This window comes from Lonchura striata, chromosome 19 (genome assembly GCF_050655825.1).
Source record: "Lonchura striata isolate lonStrDom1 chromosome 19, ASM5065582v1, whole genome shotgun sequence".
Lineage (NCBI taxonomy): Eukaryota > Metazoa > Chordata > Aves > Passeriformes > Estrildidae > Lonchura > Lonchura striata.
Genome location: NC_140721.1, coordinates 8412174 through 8431745, shown reverse-complemented (window position 1 = coordinate 8431745; position 19572 = coordinate 8412174). Strand labels below are relative to the sequence as shown.

The 19572-nt window shown below is 54.3% G+C and overlaps 1 protein-coding gene across 2 annotated transcripts in view; it reads left to right on the top strand.

Moving 5' to 3' along the window:
- The first annotated feature begins 7150 nt into the window (after positions 1–7150).
- Positions 7151–19572, top strand: part of STX1A (syntaxin 1A) — a 69671-nt gene continuing 57249 nt past the window's right edge. Inside the window, exon 1 of one of the 2 annotated variants that reach the window (XR_014949587.1) lies at positions 7151–7289. Coding sequence is in view for 1 of the 2 variants with exons in the window: in XM_085557583.1 (XP_085413709.1) it covers positions 7260–7289 (30 nt within the window). In the remaining variant the exon portion in view is untranslated. The remainder of the gene's footprint in view (positions 7290–19572) is intronic. The other variant, XM_085557583.1, reaches the window with a different exon arrangement.

Here is a 19572-nt window from a genome sequence, read left to right as displayed (position 1 = left end):
CCTTAAGACTGATTGATTCCTAGAGAGAGAGAGCTCTCTGCCACATGTAATACATGAAATTAAAGCAAAGGAAGACAAATGGAGAACTGGACAAAAGGATTATATTCTGCATTTTCTTGTGTGTCCATAAGGTCTGGCTCTGCAGTGGCAAGCAGGAAGTTTCTTTGTTCAGGAACACAATTAAAAACACACCTTCCCCTTAGTTCACCACAGAGCTTTTGGGGGTTGGAAGGTTTGCAGACAGTGAGAGCAGTTGATAACATTTGCACAGCAGCTGAACTTTGAACTGTTCAAGCTGTTCATTTGAGGTTGATATTTGTTGGTGGGTTCGTCGTTGCATCTCTGATTGCAGAACACTGTGGTGCTTCCTGGGAAAGCTTGTGTTTACCCACTCTTTACCCAGTTTCTTCTGTTATTTTCTCATTTTACCCCCCTATTTTTATTTCTGTCTCAAGTTCAGAGGAACATAGCTCCCTGCAGACTGGGAGTGCTGTGCTGGTGTCCAAGGCCAGGTTGGACAGGATTTGGAGCAACCTGGAATAGTGGAAGGTGTCCCTGCACGTGGCAGAGGATTGGAATGAAGTGAACTTTAGGATCTCTTCCAACCCAAACTGTTCTGTGAATCTATGATTCTATGGCTGGAAAGGGGTCATGCATTTACAGGGAGATTGAACAGGAGATGGGCCCTGGGTACAGGCAGGAGGGGACACTGGTGTCCTCCCTGGAACCATGAGGAGGTCACTGCAGGGAACTGTCCCTACAGTTCTCACCAGAGGGGTGCCCATACAGGGAAAATCAACATGAGAAGTGAGAGGAAGGACTGTTGTGGGTGCACAAGAGCTTGGGTGGGCATAAGTTAACAAGACAGGGAACCCCTGAACTGAAAGGGGAGGGCAAGAGAAGCCTGCAGCAGGCCCAGGCCAGGAATTGCTGCAGGTTCTTGGGTGTCCCAGAGTGAGTCTAGCAGTGAGACTCAGGGGTCCATGCATGGCTGATAACCCCCAGCTCTGGCTACACCAGCTGCAGCAGCATAGCTGGTTTCTCTGGGGCTTTGTCTTCTTCTTCCTTTGAGCAAACTGGAGCTATGATGGGTTTTTGAGAGCCAGCTGAACTTCCAGCTGAATGGGTATCTGTCCAAGACTGAATCCAGCAGCCTCACCAGTGCTTTGGGCTTTGTGGGGGCAGGACTCAGCCCAAAGGTCCTCAGGGCCTTCCAGGGTCGAATTGAATGAGCTGTGCAAACAGAAGGGAATGGCAGGAATGATAGCTTGGTGGAGGAAAAGGATGTGGGTAGTTGACAGAGCCTGGATGATGCAAATCAACATCCATTAGAAGTTCCAGTGTAAATGTAACAGAAAAAAAAATCCTAAAGATGAATCATTCACATGATTGGAACAGCTTCCCACCAAAGTCAGACTGCAGGAATGGGTTTTGGTCTCAGTGGAGGAAGGTTTGGGCTGTGATAACTCCAAACTGGGGACTTGCCAGGAAATCTCAAATGGTGCATTAGCTTGGCCCCATCCCAGGACTGGGGATGTGCACCAGGAGTTGCATCCTTCCTTTATGAAGGATGATGGGATGTATGGATGTGTACCAAGAGGGTGTTGGAGAAGGACTCTGGGATGTGCACAAGGAGGAATGTTGGAGAAGGCTGCTGGAATGTGCACCAGGAGGGGATTTTGGGGAGGGCACTGGAATGTGCATCAGGAGGGATGTTTTGGAAAGATGGTGGGAAAATATGCACCAGGACAGGTATTTGGGAAGAACATTGGGATGTCCACCAAGATGGGGGTTTGGGATGTGTGGAGCTTTAGCAGGACCATGTACTACAGAGATCTGTCCTGCCCCTGGCTGGTGTGTGGGGAGGGGAGGAATATTTTCTTTGCACCACAGGGTTTAAGTGGTGATTATTAAATCCCTACTGGAGGTTAATTGTTAGATCAATATGTTTTAATTTTAGCCACAGGGTTGGAGTAGCAGAGGAGGGCTTCCGGCAGCAAAGGGAAATGCTGGGCTGCTTTGCCTCTCACCCCCCACTGCTGTTTTATTAATGCTCACTGTTCTCCCAAGGTGCAGCCCACATTCTCTGCAGTTAATGCCAATATTTCAATGCACAGCAGAGTAAAGCTGACCTGAGCAAAATCCCACTTCATTGGATCAGTCAAGAAATAAATGTCCATGTGCCCTGTTCCAGCACTGAAATGATTACTTTGGTTTGATTGAATATCCCTCACTGCTTTGGTTCAAGCAGGTTTTTAAGTGAACCCTAGTGCTGTGCAGGCTGGAGATGCTTCCCTTTCTCTCTCATCTGTCAAAATCATTTTCTAGAGTAACACAGAATATCAGAAAGGACTGACAGAATCAGACTTCTCTATAATTTATTCACAAGTTCCTGTACTAAAAATCATCTGACTTTCACAACAGTTGGCAGGATTTCTACAATGCGCGAAAGTGAAACTTGTAGGTGTGTGATTCCAGGATGTTTCAAGCCTTCCAGATCTGAGAATGAGAGAATCAGCTTTTGGGGAAGTGGGGAAGGTGGGTTTCCCATGGCTTTATGTGACCTTAGAAATCCAGAAAGGTCAGGCTGAATATCAAGGTATAATGCATGAATTTCTTCAGGCATTAACAGATGACAGATCTGTTAATGACACATGACGTAACGGATGACACATGCTCATCTCTGAAAAACCTGAGAAATGTTTTTCAACTTTTTTTTACATAAAGACAGGGAATATAGATCATCCCTATCATATATTTTCTTTTTTCTGTAGGAAATTTTCCTGTGCAGGGCATTGGCAGCAGCAGCTTGTACCCTGAGCATGTTGTCATGCTGCTACTGGAGGCATGAGAAGGTGGAGAGAGCCTGTGATTCCTTTAGGTGGTTCTTGTTTCTCTGGGGGATTCCTGTTGCACTCTGACACTCTCTGGGAAATCTTGTTCCCTCTGCTCATGTTCTTGTGAGCGCCATGATGTTCTTTCAGCTCTGGACATGGGATTGGGAATGAGAGATGAGACAAGCTGTAAACAAGGGAATGTCCACTTTTCCTACTGCTGCTGGAAATACTGAGCCCTTATAATGTCTGATTTTTTTCCACCACAGATGTATTCAAAAGGCTGAATTAATTGCCTCTCCTCTTTTGTCACCTCTCTTTTTCCTTTGTTTACCTTCTCCTGTCCCATTTTGACTTTTTTGGCCATAGCACATGGCTCTTTCCAATTTTCCATCCCCATCCAATACCTTTCTGAGTGTCCTGCCTCAGCTTCTGCAAGTCATGGCACAGTTCCCCTTCCTCTCAATGTCATCTCCCTGTTTGCTTATATGAAATTTCCCTAGAGTCGAGACAGGAGTCCTGTCCCTGGAAAGACCATGGGGCAGCATCTTCCCGTCCTTGGACACATGGGATTGCAGCCTGTGTGAGCTGTCCAAAAGCAACTTTTAATGGCTGTTGGCATGGAGACAAGCATTTGGAGCAATTGCCACTGACATACCTGCTTCCCTCCAGCAAGGAGAGGGAACCTCCAGCTGGATCCACTAGAGACTGTGGTCACACAGACCTTCTCCTCTGCTGCTCCTGCCCTCCCTGGCATCTCTCTGTGGGCATTGAGTGGGATGAGGGGTGAGTCTTCCTTGCAGGGAGGTGGTGTGGAGTGGCCCATCCACCTCATCCCTTTCTTGCCTCTGAGATCCTGTCTCTCCTATGCTACAGGACTTGGCCTGTGTTCTTGGCACAGAGAACACCTCCCTGGCTCCCTTAGTGCTGATGTGCTCTGTGGCTCTGGTCTGTTCCTCCTTGAGCAGCTTTCCAGCCTAATCCTCGACAAACAACTTTCAGCAGCTCTTCCAGGATCTCTGTCTTGTCCCTCCAAAGTGAATAGTGTCCCTGAAATGACAGCAGTGACTGAAAATGAGTGAATGAGCAGCTTCAGGTGATTTCTGATCCGCAGCCAAGCTGCGGCTCAGGGCTGCACTCTGGATTTTCATCACGTTTGCACTGTCAGCCTCGCTCCGAGCCCAGCACTCGCTTTTCTCTGTGTTTCTGTTGAGGATTTATTCTGCACCCCCTTGTGTGTGTCTGAACTCTTCCACTGGCAGTTATTCTGTCTCTCCTGATAGAGGCAAGTCCTTGAGAACGACAGGATTGATCTTGGATCTGCTGCAGCTGCACCAGCCATCCTCTGCAGCCTCTGCTCAAAATACCTCTGTAATTTCTCTTGTGTCTTTGGGTTTCTGTGCTGCATTTTGGGCTGCTTAACACCTGAAAGTCCATCCATACTATGAGTGCTGCAGACACAGGCACTGTTCCAGCAAGCTGTGCCTCTGGCTCCCTGAATTTGCAAGCCTCTGTTGCCTGTAGCACAAGTGAGGAGCTATGTGACCCTCTCCATAAGCCCCTACATGACCAGGACTCTTGGCAGGCTGATCACCCCACAGCCGTGTCTCAACTTTTTGGGTCAGTTCAGCTACAGTTTGTACATTCTTCCATGAGTGAGACCATCCCTGGCAGTGGAGTGATTCACTGCAACAAGGTCTGTGTTCCCCTTGCTGGGGTGGAGTGAGCCCCTACCATAATAAGTTGCAGTAAATAAGTGCAGCACCAACAGGAGAAATTAATCCATCACCTGAACTGTGCCCAGTGCTTAAGTTCCATCAATGAGACCTCTCGGCACAATGGGATCCTGCTCCTGCACTCCCAGCTGAGGTGCCCGCAGGTGTCCCTGGACATCAGAGCTCTTTCAAGGCACCTGGATGGTGATGGCCAAAAAAACTTCCTATTCTTAGCATGCAAGGAGCTGGTTTTCAAGCTAATACATTTATGTGCTGGGAGCAGGAGTTTCAAACCTCTGGGAGGGAGATGGTCCTTTCCCCTGCCAGAAGCCTTGACTCTGATAGTTAGGAAGCAAAGGTGGTAAAAGGATGGATACGGGTAATTCGGGGAAGAACACGCATGGGATAATACGGGAATATTGGGATGGCTCTGGTGTTGTCCCAGGGGGATGAGCTCTCCCGGAGGAGCAGGCAGGGAGCCCGAACCCCCCGGTACCGGGGGATGAGCTCTCCCGGAGGAGCGGGCAGGGAGCCCGAACCCCCCGGTACCGGGGGATGAGCTCTCCCGGAGGAGCGGACAGGGAGCCCGAACCCCCCGGTACCGGGGGATGAGCTCTCCCGGAGGAGCGGGCAGGGAGCCCGAACCCCCCGGTACCGGGGGATGAGCTCTCCCGGAGGAGCGGGCAGGGAGCCCGAACCCCCCGGTACTGGGGGATGAGCTCTCCCGGAGGAGCGGGCAGGGAGCCCGAATCCCCCGGTACCGGGGGATGAGCTCCCGGAGGAGCGGGCAGGGAGCCCGAACCCCCCCGGTACCGGGGGATGAGCTCTCCCGGAGGAGCGGGCAGGGAGCCCGAACCCCCCGGTACCGGGGGATGAGCTCTCCCGGAGGAGCGGGCAGGGAGCCCGAACCCCCCGGTACCGGGGGATGAGCTCTCCCGGAGGAGCGGGCAGGGAGCCCGAACCCCCCGGTACCGGGGGATGAGCTCTCCCGGAGGAGCGGGCAGGGAGCCCGAACCCCCCGGTACCGGGGTGCCGGCGGTACCGGGGATGAAGGGGTACGACACCGACCCCGCAGGTTCTGGCTGGAGCCGCCAGGGGGCGCCGCGGCCCAGAGGCGCGCTCGGAGCCCCGGCCGGGTTCGCCTTTGGGGAGAGGGTGCGGGGTCACCGGGGCTGTGCGGGGAAACCGGGCACTGCAGGGAAACGGGGATGTGCGGGGTCACCGGGGCTGTGCGGGGAAACGGGGCACTGCGGGGAAACGGGGCTGTGCGGGGTCACCGGGGCTGTGCGGGGAAACCGGGCACTGCGGGGAAACGGGGCTGTGCGGGGAAACCGGGGCTGTGCGGGGAAATGGGGCACTGCGGGGTAACGGGGCTGTGCGGGGAAACCGGGGCTGTGCGGGGAAATGGGGCACTGCGGGGAAACGGGGCTGTGCGGGGTCACTGGGGCTGTGCGGGGAAATGGGGCACTGCGGGGTAACGGGGCTGTGCGGGGAAACCGGGCACTGCAGGGAAACGGGGCACTGCAGGGAAACGGGGCTGTGCGGGGCCACCGGGGCTGTGCGGGGAAACCGGGCACTGCGGGGTAACGGGGCTGTGCGGGGCGAGGGGGGCCGTGCATGGTGTGCGGGCCGTGCGCGGTGAGCGGGGCGCTGTGCGGGCTGGTGTGCGGCGTGTGCGGGTCAGCGAGGCGTGAGTGGGGCTGCACGCAGGGTGAGCCGTAACACCCGCGGGGGAGACCCCAGCCTTTGCAGCAGGGTAGCCCAGGATCCCAGCACTGGGCACCCCAGGGATGCTGGACACTGTCGGACTGCGGGAGCTGCGACCTGTGACCTGCGGCTGGATCCAAGGGCCCCAGGAACCTACAGGAACCTGCAGGCCTCGGCTATGGGAGATCCCTCTCCTTTTTAGCCCTGGCAGCAGGGAGGGAGAAGGGTGTCTCCCCAACATTGCCAATTTCCCCAAAAGTTGCACACTGGCAGCATCTGTCCAAGCCCTGCTGGCACTTCTCTGCTCCCTGCGGGCCTGGTTTTGGGGTCCTCAGAATGGATCCCCCGATATGTCCTGCTTGTCCCCGGGCTGGGGGTCAGAGCCAGCCTGTCTTTTGGTGCCCCCATCCCTCGCTGTCTGCTGGAGCCCCAGCACCATTGCCATGGCCCCAGGGACACCCAGGGGTGGCTCTTGGCTGCCCTGCTGTGCATCCCTCCACCCCCTTAAGAGCACTGTGATGTGATGACCCACAGGTATGACCTCCCCAGGTGTGATCCCTCCCGATGTTATTCTCAGATGTGACTTCCTCCTGTGGCCTCACTAAGTGTGAGGCCCCAAAGTGTGACGCCCCTTGGGTGTGACCCGCAGCTGTGACCTTCTCGCGTGGACCCCTCCCAGTGAGACCCCTTCCCGTAGATGTGGGCGTGGGGTCCCCTGGGTGTGACATTTCCCCCCGGGCACGATCCCCCCACGGTGACATCCCCTTGTAGCTGTGACCTTCCCAGCTGTGCCATCCGCTCCGTGCGGCCGCCTCCCCGCGATGTGAGACCCCGCGTGCCGCCTCCCCGCGGTGTGGCTCCGAGGAGCGGGTGTCCCCCTGCCGTGTCCCCCCCACGGCAGGGTCCCCGCGGTGTCCCCCCGCCCCTCTCCGCAGCGCTCCACGCATGCTCGGCGCCCGCCCCTCCCCGCGCTCTGCCCGTTCCCAGCGGCAGCGGGGCAAGGATGAAGGACCGGACCGGGGAGCTGCGCGCCGTGAGTGCGGGGCGCAGCGGGGGATGCGGGGGTGCGGGCAGCCCTCCGCCCCATCGGGCACCGCCCCAAGCCGGCTCGGCCTCCCTCCCTGGGCAGGGGCCGCCCTGCCCTGAACGGCGGCGGCGAGGGGGCTGGGAGCAGGGGCTGAGACCCCGGACATCGCCGGGATTAGGGGGGGGGTTCCCCGGGCTGTGCGGACCGCGCTCCGGTTCTCCGCGGCGCCGGGCGGTGCGAGCGGCGATGTGCGCGGTGCCGGGGCCGCGGCGGCGGAGCAGCATCACCGCTGCGAGGCCGGATACAGACGTGTATCCGTGCCGGTGCGGGCGGGCGGGGTCGCGCCGTGCCCACCCGGGACCGTGCCGCTCCCGTTTTGCGTGCTCATCCTCCGGCGCGGCCGCTGCGGCGGGCCCGGGGGGCGGCCGCGGCAGCGCGGTGACCCCAGCGCCGTGCCGCGGGCTGTGCGGGAGGCCCGGGGCTTTGTGTGCGGCCGGGGCCGCCGCCGTGCCCCGCGGAGCCCCGGGGCGCGGGCGGTGCGAGGCGGCGGCTGCGCGGGGAGCAGCGGCGGGGGGAGCCGCCGGTGCCCCCGGTGCCCCCGCCGCCCATGCCCTGCCCCTGTGGCACCCCCGGGGCCGCGGTGGTGCTGCTGCCCACGCGTGGGGCCGAGCCCCGGGGACAGCAGCAGCGGCCGGAGGGGCAGAGCCCGAAATCGCGGAGTGCTGCTCCAGCCTCCGCCCTCTACCACCCCCTGGTCTTCCCTCTGGTGCTTTTTTTCTTTTAAATTTTTTTTTTTTTTTTTTTTTTTTTTTGGTGCATTTTTCTTTTTTAATTACTTCACGGTTGGCGCTGCAGAGCCGCCTGGGATTGCAGGGGGTCTGTCCCGTGGGGAGGATTCTGCCGCAAAACGAGGGGCAGTGGGGACCGCTGGGGTGTCCAGTTTGGTCGGGCAGCACAGCTCCCACCAGGGTCACTTGGCTGGGAGTTTGGCTTGGTCTGAAAAACACCGGGAGGATGGAGCTGGGGTGATGCCAGCGAGGGGCTGAGGGGGTGGCTGTCAGGGATGATGGGCAGCTCTTGGGGTGATTGGGCAGCTCTGAATGCCCAGGGCTGACTGCATGTGCCCAGGGCTGGCTGTGGATTCTGCTCCTGGAGGAAGAGGCTCCCCCAGGAGCTGCCTCCCCACTCTGCCTGGAAAACACCCAAACATGGGGCTCTGTCTCCACCACCAGCACAGGCTGTGAAACGGGATTGGAAAGCAGGCTTTTTAATAATAATAGTAAAAAGAAGCCTCATGAATGTCCTTTTGGCAGCCGTTGCTGGCTGAGAAGTGATGCCATGGAGTATTTTAAAATTTCTCTGTTCCTTTAAATACGCCTTAAGAAAAATAAAATGTGTTTTTGCCTCACTCCTGCTGCTGCTCCTTATTCATCAGCCTCATGCTGAGGGTGCAGCATTCTTCCCGGGGACTCCTGGGGATGGAGGAATGCTTTTGAGCATCCACTCGCCCTGAATATGAGTGGGTGCCCCCTGGCAGGACTGCAGTGAGTGAGGCAGCATGGATTTACACCCTTGGTGCTGGCAGACACTAGGGAGGAGCAAGATGCTGCAGTGGACACGGAGTCAGGAGCATTTGAACTTGTATCCTCTCTGCTGCCTCATTAATAGCCTGAGTTGGTTCTTCCAATGTTAATGCAGTGTTTAAATCCTGCCAGGGATGATAAAAAAGAAGGATTAATAAAAAAAGAGCTGGCATTGTTGGAGCAGAGGAGGGGATGCAGGGCAGTCATTGCTCTGCAGAGCAGAAGCTCCATGTCTTAATGGGATTTTTAAAATGGTACTTGAAATTCAAAATGCTAATCCCAGCTCTTTTCTGAACCTCAGCTCTGGTTTGGATCAGACCTGCTGGAGTTTATTCAGTGCCCTTGTGGGAGTAGTGCCCCCAGGTCTGCTCTGGACTGGGGATAAGAAATTTAACTTACAGATAAAACATGTCCTCTTGTTGTGGAGGAGAGCTGCTGAGGATGGGCCATGCAGGATGCCTTGGATGAGGCTGAGCAGAGTTTGTTTACAGCTGCTTCTGTGCAGTGTCCAGCTGTGGCTATCAGTGGTGTTTCCTGCCCCTCTGGAGTGAGTCTGGAGCTGGTCCTGTTCCCCAACCCCCCCAAAAGCAGTCCTGGTGAGACGGTGTGTACATGCAGGATTGTGAGAGTCCCGTGGTGCTCCATCGTGTCATAGAGCTGACAGCTCAGTTTGAGTGAGACATTGGGATTTCCAGGATGTGACACAGGTCCAAATGGTAAAATAATTATGAATGGTGTTTGGAGAGTGAGAGGAAGTGAGGGAGATGTGCCAGCATTACAGGATCACAGAGTGCTTTGGGTTGGAAGGAACCATGCAGTTCCTGCCCCCCAGCCATGGGGAGGGCCCATTTTTTGGGGTGTTCTTTCCTCCTGTGCCCGTTGTTCATCTCCACAGCTGTTTTTGTGTGCATTTCTCCAGTGATGTTCGTGTGTTTGTGCTGTGCTGCTGCCCTCCCCAGCTGGCTGAATCCCCACTCCTGACACCCAAATCCCTGCTCCCAGCACTACCTCCTGCCAGTGGGAGTTGTGGGAGGTGGGAGTTAAAAATAAAAGGAGAGAGGAAGCGAGGTGGGCTCCGGGTCCGGCTCTGTAGATGCATCCTGTCCCCTCCTGTGGCAGTGAAATCTGCAGCAGGGCCCCAGGACTCACAGCCTGACCTCACTCCATCCCTTCCTCTTAATTCCATACTGTTCCTACTGAGGCTTTCTCTCCTGGGGGCACAAATGTGAAGTCAAACACAGTTGCTGTTTGCAGAGGTCAGGTCTTGTGTGTCTCCATCTTTTCCAGAAGCCCCCGGCTGCAGAAGTCCCTACAGACCTTGGAGATGAATATATTCACTTGTTTAGATGCCGTCTTCCTTTCTTTTTTTAACCCTCTTCGTTGCCAGAAGTGCTTTCGAGCTCTTCTGTTCAGCCGAAAGGGTCGCACATAAATAATTCAGCTGTCCTGTGTCCCTCCCAGTCAGGAGTGGGGCTGTCACATGGCAGGTGACAGCCGGTGGCTGTGTCCGCAGCTGCGCCTGCTCTGCCTCAGCCTGACGGCTTTCAGCATTACTGAAATGCTGTTTTTTTGGGGGTGGGGAGGAGCAGAGCTGCCGTGGCAGGTCAGACATCATGGCTGCCCTTAGAGCATTCCTGATCCCACAGGCACTGCGGCAGGGAAGCTGCTCTGCCTGCTCCCTTGGGATCCTGGAGCGGGAGGAGTGAGATGCTGATGGACCTTCACTGCTGGGGTCTGCTGGGCTGGGCAGCTGGGCAAGGAGGAAGGTGTCAGGAGTGATGTAGATCAGCCTTATATGCTCCTGTGCGAGATGTTCTTGTGTTCCTATGCTCCTGTGTGAGATGTTCCTGTGCTCCTGTGTGAGATGTTCTTGTGTTCCTATGCTCCTGTGTGAGATGTTCTTGTGTTCCTGTGCTCCTGTGTGAGATGTTCATGTGTTCCTGTGCTCCTGTGTGAGATGTTCTTGTGCTCCTGTGTGAGATGTTCATGTGTTCCTGTGCTCCTGTGTGAGATGTTCTTGTGCTCCTGTTTGAGATGTTGTGCTCCTGTGTGAGATGTTCTTGTGTTCCCCAGCAGTTGTGGGGTCCTGGGTGTCCCTTGCCACAGGGATGCTGTTCACAGCAGTGGGTGCACACCATGGTAGGGCAAGCCAAAAACTGGGAAAACCTTTTCCTGTGCTTTAGACATGGCTGCAGGCAAAGCTCAGACTCTAGGTCAGCTCTGGGTGGTCATGTCCCCAACCTGGGAGGGGCCTGGTGGGTTGATGGACAGGGTTTGAGGGACAGACAGACCTCAGAGGGGACACTGAGCCCCAAGGTCCCTTGTTACGTGTTGAGGAGCTTCAGGTCTGGTGGTCCTACCATGAAGTCAAATACATGAATGCTCTTGACCCACTGAGACTTGGTGTCAATCTGTGGGCAGCAGAGAGTGATGAGAGTAAGTGCAGGCAGATTCCTCAGCTGTGCACTGGATGTCTGAGAGGATGGAGCCAAAAGGGCTCAGTCTCGTGCCCGTTGTTTTAATCGGAGTGTCTTTGTGTGTGCGCTGCTCAGAAGCTGTACAAATGTTTGTTTTGCCATGTATCTCCGCATTAACAAGATTTCTCAGGAAATATGCAAAATTATCACTACAGGCAGAACATGTACAGTAAGGCTCATTAAGCTAAGCACTGTGATAAATTGCTTCTTCCAGAAAATTATGTATATTAGCAAAAAGGAGGAGAGGGAGCCCAGGTGGAAGGGCAGGAAGACAAGAGTGTGTGGTGTTGTTCTGGCTCCAGGTGACCTGAGCACACCTGCCTCAGGGGAGTGTCCTTGCACCACGGTGTCTGCAGGATGGTCCTGGAGATGAGTGGGGAGGGGAGGGCAAGCAGAGGACAGCACAGGAAATGGAGATGGAGCAGTGCTGTGTCAGGACCAGACCAGGCACAAAGCCAGAGAGGCTCTTTGCTTAGCAAAAATATGAGACGAGGCAACTGTGGAAGCACAGGGAGTAGAAAGTTTTGCTGAACTGAAAGAAGGGGAGAGGGCAGGGGTGATGTGTCACAGGCTGCTTGCACCTCTGCACCTCTGCCTGTGCCCCTGCCTGCAGTGGCCAGAAACAGGGCTGGTGTAGGGAACGTGGGCATTGCTTTTGTCACCCAAATCAGGGAGGAGACTTGTGGCTCTGAACAGGGGACAGGCTGTGGCATGTAGTGTGTCGTGGGCTCACAGAGTGGTTTGGCTTGAAAAGGACCTTCAAAGACCATGTGGTTCCAACACCCCTGCCATAGGCAGGAACACCTTGACTAGACCAGACTGCTCTGAGCCTTCTTCCTGTCTGACCTTGAACACTTCCAGGGATGGGGCTGACACAGCAGAGAGACTTCAGGATGCTCAAGTCCTGCATGAGAGATGTTCTGAAACACCTTTCAACCTTTTTCAGTGATACTTGGAGTATTTTCTGTAGCGATGCTGCTGCTGTCCCCTCACAGGAGGGTCTCTTCCTCCATCACTTTTTGCAGGAGTGATGGAAGTAGTGAGTGGAGCCCAGGACATATGCTGGCCAAAAGCTTGGGGACATCCAGAGGAGAACAGGAAGTCCTCCTGCTCCAGCAGCCCTGGAGAGCTCAGGCTCAAGAAAAGTTTCCCCTCAGTTGCCAAGGAACCTTCAAAGAACCACATAATCCAACCCTACTGCCATGGGTTGGGACATCTTCCACTAGACCAGCTCCTGACTGGTTATGGAATTCTAAATCTCCTTCCCAAATTGTTCATTTGCTCCTAGGCAGCATGTTCTTTCTGCAGGAGAGGGTTCCTTCTCCCTGCTGCCTCCTTCTTCTCAGGCATCCACAGGCACCTCAGGATAGATGTCAACACAGGAGATAGACCTGGCTGTGCAGCATCAAAATTTCCTGCGGGGTGGGACTGAACTTTCTGTTAACAGTACAGTTTTCCAGATTCTGGTGAATACTTCCAGGTCTAGGTTTCTTTTCACAGGAAATAACTAAAAATGAAGTTTTCTGCTCACTGTCTAGTGAGTTTTCAGGAGAGTGCTGCCACTTCCATGCTGCTGTACTTCTGCAGATGTGTGCTGCAGGTTTTCCAGTATGACCTCTGCCTTCTTCTCTGCTGTTGCTGGTGTTCCAGCAGGTTCTGTCAGACTTTGGGTTTGTGCATGAAATTACTGTTTGTTTTGGTTTTCCAGAGGACCTTTGCTTTTGGGAGGATCAGTGTCTCACCTGGATGGTGCTGAGGTTCTTTTACAGGGACTAGGCAACAGCACCAGAGAAATGTCCTTGAGCTTTCGTGGTCATGTGAGTGACCTGGTTTGGTGGAAGTTGTCCTTGCCCGTGGCAGGAGGTTGCACTGGAGCATCCTTGAAGGTCCATTCCAAATCAATATTCCATGAGTGCCTGTTTGTAGGTGGGGCAGTGAGATTTGAAGGATAACCATTTTGCAGACTGTGTTGATCCCACAGCCATGGGACTTGTGGTGCAGCCTGTGCCACCTTCTCTGCCTGAGGCTCTCCTTTTTTCTCTGACAGTTTCCTAGGACAGGCTGCAGTGTCACTAGTGAGCATCACCAGGGCTTGGTGATGTTGGCAGACACCAAAGCAGGATGGTGATCCCAGCAGAGACCTCTCTGAGGGCTGACCCTGCTGAATGGAGTGGACAGAAAAGATGAGTGCTGTGCCTGCAGGTCCTTCTGCTGCCCATGGGAAGCTCTGGTCTGCACAGGAGCTGTAACAATGATGATGCCACTTAGAGGATGTTAAGAAATTAATTTCAGATTACTTAAGTCTGTTTTTAACCAAATCATTCTTCAGCCATGACTGTAAATTTATAAAGTACTGGCTGTAAAGTGTGGGTGCTTTTCCAGTAGGTGATGGTGCTGTCCATGTTTCAGAGCTCCAGGAGGAGGTCAGTGTGTTCAGCTCGTTGCCCTCTCCAGGACTGGTGCCAACTCTGTCACCTCTGACACTTGTTCTTCAGAGTTAAGGAGAATTTTACCTGATTGCTTTTAAAACTGAGCTTGAGAGTGATCATGATTCTGATAAAAGGTTTAGACTTTGTGCCAAAGGCTGGGAATTATTTTGCAGGAATGCAAGCAAGCACCTAAGGACAAAACTCTTGGAAATCATGTTCTCCCTTGCACTGCTAGTGTTGGAAATTGGAAACACCACCTGACTCATGCAGGTGTTGCTGAATGCTGAAGTCATCTGTGCCTGGGACTTTTATTCATAAAAAAACTTGTTAATAGGAAGGTATGGGCTGGTTTTGGTGAATATTAGAATTATGGTGTTGCTAAGGTTAGAAAAACCCTTTAAGATCCAGCTGTTTTCCCCAGCACTGCCAAAGGCCGCACCAACCCCAAGTGCCACAGCTACACCTCTGTTAAATCCATTCAGGGATGGTGACTCCACCACTGCCCTGCACAGCCTGTGCCTTGGCAACTGGGCTGGAGAGCCCGTTCCATGAAGAAATTTTCCCCAGTATCCAACTAAACTTGCCGTGGCCATTTCCTCTTGTCCTGTCCCTTGTTCACTGTGAACAGAGCCTGACCCCCACCTGGTTCCACCCTCCTGTCAGGGGGTTGGAGACAGTGAGGTTTGCCCTGAGCCTCCTTTTCTCCAGGCTGAGCCCCCCCAGCTCCCTCAGCTGCTCCTGGTGCTCCAGCTCCTTCTTCCCCAGCTCCGTTCCCTTGGACACACTGCAGCATCTCAGTGACCTTCTTGTTGTGAGGGGCCCAGAGCTGACCCCAAGATTTGTGGTGCCTCAGCAGTGTCCAGCACAGGGGCACAATCCCTGCCCTGGTCCTGCTAGATGCTTTATTTCTGGTACAAGCCAAGTGCCACTGGCCTCTTGCCCACCTGGGCTTATGTTCAGCTACTGCTGGCCAGCACCCCAGGGCCTTTCCAGCTTTTCAGTGACTCTTCCTCAGCCTGGAGCATTTCTTGGAATTGTTACCCTAGTGCACTTGGCCTCATTGAATGTCACAGAATTGGCCTTGGTCCATCGATTCAGCCTGTCCAGATCCCTCTGCAGATCACCCAGCATCTCACCCAGCTTGGTGTCTTCTGCTGAAGTTGCCCTGGATCCCCTTGTCCACGTCATTGCTAAAGCTGTTAGGCAGGAGTGGCCCCAGCGCTGATCCTGGAGAGCAGCGCTGGTGACAGGCTGCCAGCTGGATTTGATGCTGGAAGAGAACACAGCTGGGTTTGGGGCCTGTGTGCCATGGAATGGCCAATTTATCATGGTGCAAATGGTCTGCAAAAAGGGCTGAGGCTGAGACCAGAGGTACTTTAAAGCATGGTCTTGGGTGGTTCAGCTCTTCAGGGCTGTCTCCTGGGAGCACACCCCCTCTGGCTGTCCTTATCCTCAGCTTTGGCACCGCCTCCCTGGGAACCTTCAGGAACAGGACTTCAGCCCTGCTTGAAGGGCTTTTTTTGGCTACTGCAGATGCCTAAAGCAAACCCTGAAGTGTGAGGAGGTCAGGGTGATGCCTCAGATTTTAGCTTTTATATTTTTCAGATTCTGTGCTGCTTTAGTGTGGGGGGCTGGGCTTCATATTAGGGGATGGTGAGCTCTCTTCACAGAGTAGGGAGACAAAACAATTCCTTCTCCAGCTGGGGACCAAGGACAGATGATCCAAATATCAGGCCCAAAAGCACAAACAACATGGACTGAAGAGAGAAAAACAGGAAAGATGGGACTTCATGAGCGGGAGATGTAATTGGACAATTAACTCCAATATGCAAATGGGCCAAAATTTATAAAAGTGTGAGACCTCACGACTGGTCGTACATTTTTTGACCATTTCAGGTTGTGCTGCCCAAGGTGGATCCACTGAGGCCTCTTAATAAATCCCTGCTTTATTCTTTGGCTCTGTCCAGCCTCTGTTCTAGGTCAGCCTTCCTGTGAGAACCCCGGCCTTACTCTGGGGTCCCATGTGGTGGTGAAATTCCTCCTCCAACCCGTGCTTCCAAAGAAAAACTGCGCAGGCTCTTGCTGTTCGGTTTTAAGGCAGTTTATTGTTGGTTATCTAAAAGATTTTCTTTGGCTGTGGTTGCTTGGTCAGCGGCCTGGGTAGAGGCACACACACACACTGACATCCTCTCTGTCTGCTGTCTTCTTCTTCTCTCCGCCCACCCAGGGCTGCTGCTATCTTTTATATGATATATTACGTATTACATGTTTATAGTTTTCCCCCAATACCTGCTACCTATATTACAAGGTGCTTTTCTACTCTAAACCAATCTGTGAGTGCCAACATCACCAAGAACATGGAGGTGAGGAAGAAGAAGGAGGAACAGGATCAGCCCACTTTCCTCCATCTTAGGACTTCTGACCCCTATGTACAAAGTAAAAATCCCCCTGTACAAGTGTTAAAAAATTTCCCCTCTGTTTTGTAACTACTTTTACTATATTATCTAACTTTTTGTGACTGCTTGTTCCACCTCTAAAGTTGGTAACTCATTCCATGGCTCAAACTCAAAATCACAGCTGTTTCCAGCTGCCTGTCAGGGTCTAAAATGCTTCTGACCAAGGCCTGGAACCTCTACAAATGTCTGAGAGACATTTTGAGTTCCAACACCTTCCCAAGGCACGGAGGGCAGCCCCAGGCTGAGGGACTCGTGTGGTGGCTGGGAGATCCCTGGGTGCCCTGCACCTCGTCCAGGTGAGGCTGTGCTCAGCTGCCCCGGTGCTGCTGAGCACTGCAGAGCCAGGCTGGGATGTTTGCAGAGATCTCTAGGTTCTCCTGTGTGTCCTCTGGGCTCGGTGAGATGGCTGAGGTGTCAGTGCTGCTGGCTGCTGCGTTGCTGTGACCTGCATGCTGGAATGGGCTGCCCTGGGAGCTGTCGGTGTCAGCAGCAGTGCCCTGGCCCTAGGGGTTTGGAAATGGGGAGCAAGGTGCCTGCAGTTGGGTGTTGCAGCCCCGTGTGCTGCTCTGGGTGGGGACACGATCCCAGACGTGACCCGCAGCTGCTGAGAGGCAGCCCCAGGAGCAGCCTGTGCGTGTTCTGGTCTTGCTACAAAAAGAACATAATTTTACAAAGCCAGTCAAGCCCAGATGGCTGGAATCTCTTCAGCTGGGCAGAGCAGCACGGAGGTGTTGGTAAATAAAAACAAACAGATGCAGCCTGGGAGCGAAGCCGTGAGCAGCCTCCTCATCTCGGAGATGAGGCCTTGCTTTGCTTCGCTGAGTGGTCCCTAGAAGGAGGACGGCAGCTGCTGTGGCTTTTTCTTTCCCTTGTGCTTTTGTGAGGCTTGCCTTGTCTCAGCTAGGGTGGGAGGCAGCGTGGCCTGGCCCCACAGCCCCGTGGGGTGCTGGAGGCAGGCAAGGGCTCACTGCCTGCTTGGGCATAGATGTTTCCCAGGAAAATGTGCCAGCAGGGCGTGGTAGAAGGATGTTGTGTGGGTTCAGGTGTGCCCAGCAGGGGCTGAGCCCTGTTGTTCCTCTGCCCAGCTCCCTGGATGCATCTGGACATGGTCAAATCCATCTGCAGCCCTGACAGGAGAGGACAGGAAATTTGGGGCTGCATGTGGCCACTTCTGAGGTGACAGGGACCTGGTTATGCCCTGCACAGCCCACCCTGCCAGCTTTGCTGTTTGGAGGAGAGCAAGCATCAAGTCTTTTCAGGTGTTCTGTGCTCCTTTGCCCCTTTCGGAAGGTGCCTGGAGAGGAAATGGGGTGGCTTGGAATGAATTTATTGGCATGTGCTGGTTACAAAACCCATAGAGTCAGGATGCTCCGGGGCTCTGGATGTCTTTGTATCTGCTACTCCTTTGTGTCAGGGATGGTATCACAGTTTGCCTCTGCCTCCACTTGGGATTTTGGCCCTTGTGGAGGGCACTCGAAGCCTGTGAGGCCCCAAAAGCTGCTGGAGGAGCTCTGACTGCTGCCCTCTCCATCTAGCTCCTGCTGCTTAGTGGCACTGGAGAGGCAGCAGCTCCCAGAGCCATCCCAGCTGCAGGAACAGTGCCCACAGGGTGCCACTGCTTGGCCCCTTGTGGACTGGAGAAATAAAATCCTTGCAAAAGAAGGGTTATCCTCACCTACTCTGTGTGGGGGAAAAGCCTGGAAGCCCTGGTTCCTTGGTGCTGCCTGGCAGGGCCTGAGGCAGAAGTGGAAGGGCACTGGGAGGATGGTGTGCCTGACACTGTGAGTTCCCAGGCTGGGGAGTTGTTTGCTGCTTGTGCTGAGCAACACCTGCAGGTAGTTATGACTGAGACAGGAACTTTCCTTGTGACTGGAAACCTGGGATGCTCACAGTTGGGCTGCATGAAGCCAAAACACTGTTATGTTTCCTTTTGAAACCTGTTTTTTTTTTTTGTTTTGTTTTGTTTTGTTTTGTTTTTGTTTTCGGTTTCTTTTTTGAAAGTTTCAGCCTCGTTCCTACTTTTGTACTAGAATTTATCATGGAGGGACACCTCAGTCTTGGGGCAGAGCAGTCAGGGAGATGCTGGGAGGAGCTGATCCATCAGTGCCCTGCATGCTGTGAGCTGTTTTCCCAGTGGCATCCCCTCTGGCTCCAGTGCAAGTCCCCCACTCGTGGATGTGGCTGCTGCTTACTGGCCCAGGGCTCTGGGTGGTGGGGTGGGGTGATCTGCCTGGCATGGGGGTGAGGGGCAGGATGGCACCAAGGGTGTTTCCAGTGACGTGGGTTGGACAGATGGTGCCCTTCTCCAGCCCGGAGTGACAAGTGACATGTGCCCTCCTGACCAGCAGGCTCCATCTGTGTAATTTCCTCTTCATGGGGCTTCTAGCTGGGCTCTGTGCCACTTCCCCTGTCCAGTGCCTGCCCTAAATAACATCTCTCTGCTTGTCCATCAGCCTCTGTGCTCCCAGGAGTGGTCTGCCCTCAACCATGAGTGCCCCTGGCAAGGCTGTGTGTGGCTTTGGCAGAAACCCCTTCCATGAGTGGTGGGTCCCCTTCCTGCAGCATTTCTGGGTATGGCAGGGTCCAGTGGCAGGACTAGGAAGGATTGTGGCATCCTTTGTGCAATGAGGCAGGCTTGTTTCGGATGTGGAAGGGACAAGCAAGAGGTGACAAGGAGAAGAGCATCTTGGCAGGTACCCTGCTCCCCTGCTGCTCTTCCTCTGCTGCCAGTCCCTGGCCTTCCTGGTTTCTGTACAAGCCTGCATTTAAAATTAACAGTGGGAATACTCTGCTCACAGGCTTCAAAAAGGGCTCAGAATTCTGGCAAATTGAGATCCTGTTAGAATGATGGCAAAGAAGGTTGGATAGGCTTGTGAGGAAATTGTGTTGAAGGTGTGTGTTTCTGTACAGGGCTGCAGGGGCTGACTGGTGCTTCCCATCCAGTTCCACCCCCTGCCATGGGCAGGGACACCTTTCACTAGTCCAGGTAGCTCCTAGCCCTGTCCAGCCTGGCCTTGGACACTTCAGGGATGGGGCAGCCACAGCTGCTCTGGCCATCCCACCCTCATGGACTGACATTTCTTCCCCATGTCCAACCTACTCCTGCCTCCTCAGTTCAGCACCATTGTCCTGTGCTGGGTCCCCAGAGCTGGAGGCAGCTCCAGGGTGTCTCAGAGCAGAGGGGGAACATCCCCTCCCTCTCCTGCTGCCCACACTGCTGAGGGTGAGCCCAGGAGACACTTGTGCTGTCAGTGCCCTTGGCTAGGTCAAGTCCCATTTGTCACCCACCAGAACCCCCTGATCCATCCTCACAGGGTGCTCTGAGCCCCCTTTCCTTTGACTCC